This window comes from Arachis duranensis, chromosome 9 (genome assembly GCF_000817695.3).
Source record: "Arachis duranensis cultivar V14167 chromosome 9, aradu.V14167.gnm2.J7QH, whole genome shotgun sequence".
Lineage (NCBI taxonomy): Eukaryota > Viridiplantae > Streptophyta > Magnoliopsida > Fabales > Fabaceae > Arachis > Arachis duranensis.
The window spans coordinates 88,736,561-88,744,544 of NC_029780.3; the positions used below are offsets into that span (position 1 = coordinate 88,736,561).

Consider the following 7,984-nt stretch of genomic DNA (forward strand, 5'->3'; position numbering starts at 1 on the left):
GATAAAAAGCGTAAATCCCTTTTCATATGGAGAGATTCTTGTGGCTAATGATAGAAAGTGAAAGGAGCAAAAAAGCATATTATTTAACGTTTCATTGTGCCTAAAAGCCATCTAGTTCAAATCAAAAAAGGGAAATTCGTTTGAGTAATACATTTCTATAGTTTTATTATTCTTACCACTAATAACAAGTATATGGTACCTCTGACCCCAGAAAATGACTAGCACAAAAATATGTAGAGTAAAAATTTTCTTACTATTATTAGAAGGAACCTTCTTTATAAGTTATAAGCTCTATGCATTTTAATACTTATAGGCATGCATGTATACGCATAATTTTCTTAGAAACTGCGTCCCCTTTTGTATTTATCGATGGACACTTTGCTTAGTGAGGTAAAAATGTATATTAGACATTGAAATCTACACTCTACAATATAATTGTTGGTTTCTATACCATAAAATACTTTTAGTTATGCTCATTCATTCATAACAAAACTATATAGATATAATTTACCGAAAAGAGTTATAGATGCATGTCCTTCTTATTATGCAATGTTCATGGTATTTTTGTGATATTAAATTGTTATTTGCCAAGGGAACTTTAATTTCAGACTTGCCCTGAAGATTTTTTCTCCCCCCCTTTGACTCTCTATCTTTGCTAAGATTATTGCATTAAATTTGGATATTTAGAAGGGTAAGAGGCTTGTCTATATTTTGCGTTTTTGTGCTTCGTTTCTGATTTTCCTAATAACCAAAATATATAAGAACAAAATATGATTATTATGATAAGATTCTTAAATCAATCACCTTTCATTTTCTTTGTTAACCTTGTTGGGCATGTCTCAATTTCTTTATTTTGAGCCTAGCTGCCTAACCAGATTCCTTATGCATAAATGACTTTTTTATTTTTCTTTTTATTTTTGTGTTAGGTTCTGGTGATAAATCAATTGCTGGGATATGTAGGGATTATGTGTAGTTGGAATTTATAAACAGAAGGGCCCATTTGTACTAAAATAAAAGGAAACTTCCCAAGATATCACCTGTCTTGCTTTTAATTGATGATGATACTGATCTTGATGAGAATCAAGTGTGAAAAAAATGAATTGGGGCAATTTAATTTCTGTTTTTCTTTTTCTGATATTTTCGTCCTAGAATTTTAGAGAAATATATAAATAATAAAAAATAAATTTATCTCTTGTTTTTCACATTTTCTATCATAAAATATTATAAAATGCAAAAATAAAATAAAACAAAACAAGAAACGTTAACATTAAGCACAAAAAAAAATGCATGAAATAAGCCACAAATGCTGAAGAAAGACGTGGTGTGATCTGCTTCCTTCTTTTCTTGTTCGTAAAGTTTAGTATAAAAACTGAAAGAGTACTATGATTTTTGGGGACATTTAAAAGAAAATCATGCTTAACCTTCTTTCAACGCGTCTTGGTTCTCACTTGGTGACAGATATAGGTTAAACACACAATTTCATTTTTTATTTTGGTAATTAAAGAAAGATTTTGGAAAAAAAAATTATAAACTCCATTCCAAGAGAGATAAGTTAAACCCAGAAGTCACAATTTCAACTTGCTTTGAAAAATAAATTCTAAAATCTTAAATAGGTCAACGAGGCAAAACTCCTAATCACTTGATCTGACATATATACACAAGACTTTGACATATGATTCATCATCACCTATAAGCTAAGGTTCTGAATTCTTTTATGGTTTTGAAGTCAAATACATTAGGAAGGTAGATAGTTAGTAAGGATTAATATCAATAAAATGACATAAACAATTAGATCAAAGGATATATAATTAATCTTGTGTCGGTTTCAATAACTGAAAATTTATACAATAATGAGAATACTTGGTATTTTACAATAACGTATTCATGTATTAATAAAAACACCAAAAAAGAAAAAAAAAACTTGGATGAACAAATACATATGATCATCTCCTTCCTATTATCCTTCTTGTAAACAAAGTTTCATTATAATTTGAAGCAAATCTCTCCATGAGATTTCTCAACTGAAACTTGTTTAGTTTAAAAAATAAACAGAAGCATAGCATGCATCTAACCATAGATGCGAAAAAAAGAAAAATAAATAAAAAAACAAGTAATATTTGTTGTCAATCTCCCCCTGAAACCTTCCTGAGAATAGGCATGCTACGATGATATGATAGCATACACTAAGATAGTGATTGAAAAACCATTTTAGTACTTCCGAGAACCCAAGCTGAAAAACCCATGCCTTTTTTTCTTTCTATTTCCCTTCACACCCAAAAACACCTTCCTTCTGTGATTTTTTCTGATCATACAGCACAACCCAAACCTCTGGCTTCAGATCCTTTCATGATTCTTAGCCTCTTACACGAAGTCACAAACATGTCCCAAGGAACATCTCCAACTAGCATCCAGTCACCATCCTTGTCTTCATATGTTGGTGCATAATCAGATCCCTTATACCCTTCCTTTTCAGAGTACTCACCTGAAAAAACCAAAACCAAAACCTTTAATTTTTACAATAAAAAGGTAAAAAAGATTTAACCTTTTGGGTTTAAACTTTGATGGGTTTTAGTTGTAGTTGCTGTAGTTGTACTGCTACTCACCTATAGTCAACTTGAACATGTTTTCAAGGGCTTTGAGGAGTTGTGGATAGCCTCCATAGATCTTCAAATCAATCTTTCTGAGGTAAGGTGCTCCATCCATGCTCACCTTCACATAGATCCCACCTGCAGCCTCAGATTGTTCCTGAAGGCTGTTCTTCCTGTATGATCTAATTGGTGGCCACCCCACTATCTTTGCCCTGCACCCATCATCATCCATTTAATTAGTTACTAATACTAGCTCAGAAATCTCAGAGTCAAACTATCAAACAGGTTGCATGCATGAGAAAAGAAAAGAAAGAAAAGAAACTTACTTGGAAGGAGGGGGTGCAGCATCATCATCAGTGTTCTTAGCAATATTAGAGCACTTAGATCCACAGTCCTGAGCAGGAGAAGTTTCTTCATGAGGCAATTGCAATGGCCTCTTGTTTGATGAAGATGATGCTGATGATTTTTCTTGATCAATAATAGGAACATTCTGTTGAAGATGAGTCCCTGGCAAACCCAATGTGAGTTCTGTTGCCTTAAGGTTCTTGATATCATTCTCATATGCGGATGCTGATGTTGCCATCTTCACAAGAATGAGATTATGAGATGTGATGCAAATGAAAGAGGTTTTGTTTTATAGAGGTAGCTAAGGTAATGCGTTGTTATGAAGAGAGAGAATAAGGCGTTGTTTGGATGGATGCATGAATTAAGGACAAAGACAAGGGAAGAGGTGTCGGTAGAAGGAGCAGCAACTTAAAAGCAACATGTCCCTACATTTTCAGGACAAGGTTGGGACACACGTTTATGTGATGGATGGATAGAATTGACGGTCAAGATGTGGTTTGGGAGATAAATCAGGAGCGTTGGCTTTAAGGAAAGTGGGGAAGGGAACATGCCCATGTGAATGGTAGGCCATCCCATCCTTCGCATCTGCCTCTTCTCCTTTTTATTTTTATTGCTCTTCTGGGGCCCTCTTTGCCATGTGATATAAACTACTACCTCGCACACCACACCATACCATGCCATACCATCCTCAACCATTTACCCTAAAGAATAAACAAAACACCATTCTTTCCAAGGGAAAAAAGAAACAAAGGAACTTGTATATCAACTCGGCTAGTAAGTAGTGACCAATAAGAAATGCAACCAACTTAAACTAATTCTTATTTAGATTGCATCTCAAGACCTAAAAAAAAAAGAATTGTAAATTTTTTTTAGTAATGAGATGTTTTATTTTGTAAATATTATATTTTTTTTGCTTATTAGATTTGTGGATTAAAAATTCATTCTCAAAAAATTGTAAATATTTTTTTTAATTGGATATTTCTTTCTCTGCATCTGTATTCTAAGTCTCAATAAATTTTTTATTAAAGGATAAAAAAACATCTATAATATACAAAAAAAATTCAAATTATATATAAAAAACATCCAAATTACATAAAAAATATCCAAATTACGTCGAAAAAAATTCAAATCACACTAAATTCATTCTCAAGGAGTTTGTGGATGTTTCTTTTTGTGTAATTAGATGTTTTTTTCTTTGTAAAATGATATTCACATTCTAAACCTCATTACATTTTTTAATAAAGGACGAAAAATATGCACAATAAACCAAAAAATTCCAATTATCAGGACGGAGCTAGACTAACTATTTAGAGGGCAATGTTTAATAATTTACTGAAAATATTTTATATTACTATTTCTAATGATAAAATTAAAAAAAAAACTAAATATATAATCGGGTAAAGTACTATTTTGGTCTCCTATGTTTGGGGTGAATTCTGTTTTAGTCCCCAACGTTTAAACTGTTCTATTTTAATAAAAAAAAAATTTGATTTGCATCAATCAGGTCCTGCCGTTAAGTGGGTGTCAAATTATTGACGCCGTGTCCGACGTGGCAAGGGAGAGGTGACAGTGGTTAATAGACGTGTAATCCTTTCCGCCTTTGGACAGAACGCATGCTTACCCTAACTCTTCTTCTTCTTCTTGTGAAGCACGAAACGCAAACGAGAAGCCACAAACCCTATCGATCGTCACTGAAGGCTTGCGATTCGCAACCAGAGAAGTGACATTGTCCTTCAGGAACGTTAAAGGTCCACAGCAGCAGTTAGTTTGAAACTCTTGCTCTCCGGAAGAAGATCGTATCAGGTATTCCGTTATCAAATCTTCTGAACCTATTTGGTTTTCATCTTAATGCATGTTGATATGTAATGATGTATGTTGATGTGTGATTGTTTTGTTTTATAGTTTCATATTCGTTTCTTGTTTTGTTTTTAAAGTTTTTATTTTGCCCTAGTGATTGTATTTATGCATTTCTGTTGTTGATCAATGTGAGAATTTTATGAAGTGTATTATGTTTGTGTAACAAATTGTTCGAAAAATGAGTTATTTTAGTGTCAAGATACACCATGGGGGAAGTTTGGGTTTGATGGTGAACCTTTACACTATGTGGGGGGTGAGATTTGATAGTAGACTACTGTGATGAAGATAGGTGGAGTAGGTTCGAGGCTATGGAGATAGTGCTTGAACAGGGATATGTGGTAGAGAATATCGCTGCAATGTGGTATAAGTCTCTGGAAGATGAAACAGATGTAGGGTTGAGGATGCTTCACACAGATAAGGATGCCATGGACATGGCTAGAATTGGAATGAGGGACAACATGGTGGAGATTTTTGTTGTTCACAAAGATGCTGCTACTACTAGGAAAGGCTGCACTATTGAAAAAGTTGAAGACATAGATGGTGGTGAGCCTGCTGCATCCACTGCAGACACTGTTGGGCCTGGTCCAATTATGTTGCACAAGGCCCAATCATTTGCTCAGGCCAAGGTGGGTAAGAAGCCCAAGGTGGTAACAGAAGCCCAAAATGATGTGTTGGAGGATGATAATAAATATAGGTCAGAGAGGTCAGATTTTTCGGGTGATGATGAATCTGAGGATGATAACTACCAGCCAGGAAATGATGATGAGGGGGACAGTGATGAACAATGGAGTGAAAATAGCTCTGAAAATAGTGATCTGGAGGTTGCATTTAATGATAGCGATGATGATCAGAATGGTGATGGGGGTTTGTATGATGTTGAAGTCACAACTACAATAGATCCCCAAAAGCTGAAATAGAGTGTTCCAATTGAGAGAGTACAAGGAGAGCAAAGTGGCAGTGTTAATAAGGGTAAGGAGCAAGTGGTGGCTGCTGGACTAAGGGATGAGGATGATGGGTATGAGAGTGAGGGGTTGTGGGATGTCCCTGTAAGTGATGATGAAGGAGATCCCTTGTTGAGGAGGTACCCGTTGTATAAGAGTTTGAAGAATATGAAGGAGTATAAATGGGAGGTTGGGACAATGTACGTAGATAGGAATGCTTTTAAGGAATGTGTAACGAGCTATGCTGTGCACAGTAGCAGAGGAATATGGTTCTCAAAGTGTGATAGCCATAGGTGCAAAGATGTTTGCAAAGAAGGTTGCAAGTGGTTTGCTTACTGCCATAAGATGAAGAGAGAGGATACATGGCAACCGACCAGCTGTTACAAAAAATACACATGCTCTAAGACAACCAAGATTGGTATAATGAGTTCTCAGTGGCTGAGTAAGGCTTTTATGAAGAAGATCTGTGAAAACCTGAAAATCAAGTTGAGAACTTTGATAAAGAAGGCTCATAGCAAGTGGAATGTGGATCTCACAATAACCAAAGCTGCCAGAGTGAAGCAGCAAGCCCTGCATAAAATTAATGGTACTTATGGAGAACAATATAGGAGGATTCATGACTATGCTGCGGAGTTACTGAGGTCAAATCCGGGTTTCACTGTTTAGATACAAGTGGAGAGACCTCCTGAATTTCAGTTAGAGACACCAATTCCTGGTACGGACATGAGACCACGATTTCAGAGGATCTATATCTGCTTGGATGCTTGTAAACAGAGTTTCATGGTGTGCAGATCCATGATCGGTCTTGATGGATGCTTCATCAAGACTCCATATGGGGGTCAACTTCTAACAGCCATTGGATGGAACCCCAATGATCAGATTTTGCCAATTGCCTATGCTGCTGTTGAAGCAGAGACGAAAGACTCGTGGAGATGGTTTTTTTTGAATTTGTGTGATGATTTGGGAGTTGATAAGATCAGATGGTGTACATTCATGAGCGACCAACAAAAGGTAACTCTCAACCTAAACTTGTATAATTAATTCTGTCTTTAATTTATGTTGTGCTATTATTGATTGGTGATGTTTTTAAATTCTGCTTCAAAGTGATTGATCCCTACATTTGATGAGTTGCTGCCTGGCATAGACCACAGGTTTTGTGTCAGGCACTTATATAGCAACTTCAGAAAAAGGTTCCCAGGTGTTCAACTAAAGATGATGATGTAGAAGGCTGCAAAGGCAACATATGTCCAGGAGTGGGAGAGGAGGATGAAGGAGATTCAGCTGGTTGATCAAGGAGCTTATAATCATCTCATGGAGATCCCTGCCAAGTATTGGAGCAAGTCCAGGTTTAATTATTTTCCTAGAGTTGATACACTTGTAAATAACATGTGTGAGTGTTTTAGCTCTGTTATTGTAGAGGCTAGAGAGAAACCCATTGTGTCTATGCTAGAAGATATTAGGGTTTATCTAATGAATAGGTGGGATGATAACAAACAAAGTATAGTTACATATGTTGGAGAAATTTTGCCAAAAATAAACAAGAAAATTGAAAGAGAGTTTGATAAGGGTGGGGAATGGTTGGCCATATATGCTGGTAGGGACAAATATGAAGTGTCTAGCAGTCAGGGTAATAGATCCAAGTTTGTTGTAGACTTAAACTTACATGAGTGCTCCTGTAGAAAGTTTTAACTAACAGGTTACCCTTGTGAGCATGCCATGAGTTGCATTAGGAAAATGTGTTTGGATGTTAAGAACTATGTGAACAAGTGTTATAGGAAAGAGACCTACGTGGACTACTATCAACATGTAATCTACCCAGTGAATGGACCAAATCTCTAGTCCCAGACTGAGAATGATGATGTGCTGCCACCAGTGTTTAAGAAACCAATAGGGCACCCAAAACTGAGCAGGAACAAGACTAGTGATGAGCCACGCAACAATGGACCACTGGCTAAGTTATCCAGGACTGGACAACAACAAAAATGTTCATTTTTTTTTTCACTTGGTCACAACAAAAAAACTTGCCTTAGAAAACGTAAGATGGAGGCCTCAGCAAAAAAGGTAAAGTTGTTGTCAATTTGAACACAATTCCTTATATGTGAATATTGATACTGTCCAATTAACTCAATTTGTTTTTACTGTTTATAGCATAATGCAACTCCACAAACCAAGAAAGGTGCTGGTATAACTAGGACTCCAAAACCCAGCAAGATCCCAGCCAAGACAACAATACAACCAGTAACAAAACTTCAG

The 7,984-nt window shown here is 35.9% G+C and overlaps 1 protein-coding gene across 1 annotated transcript; it reads right to left on the bottom strand.

The window, feature by feature from the left end:
• Positions 1-1,803: 1,803 nt before the first annotated feature.
• Positions 1,804-3,268, bottom strand: LOC107466142 (auxin-induced protein IAA4). Its single transcript, XM_016085127.3, has 3 exons — positions 2,915-3,268; positions 2,604-2,800; positions 1,804-2,482 (listed from the first exon to the last, which is right to left on the bottom strand). The coding sequence occupies exons 1-3, from the start codon at positions 3,169-3,171 to the stop codon at positions 2,307-2,309; spliced, it is 630 nt and encodes a 209-aa protein (XP_015940613.1). The 5' UTR covers positions 3,172-3,268; the 3' UTR covers positions 1,804-2,306.
• Positions 3,269-7,984: the final 4,716 nt, after the last annotated feature.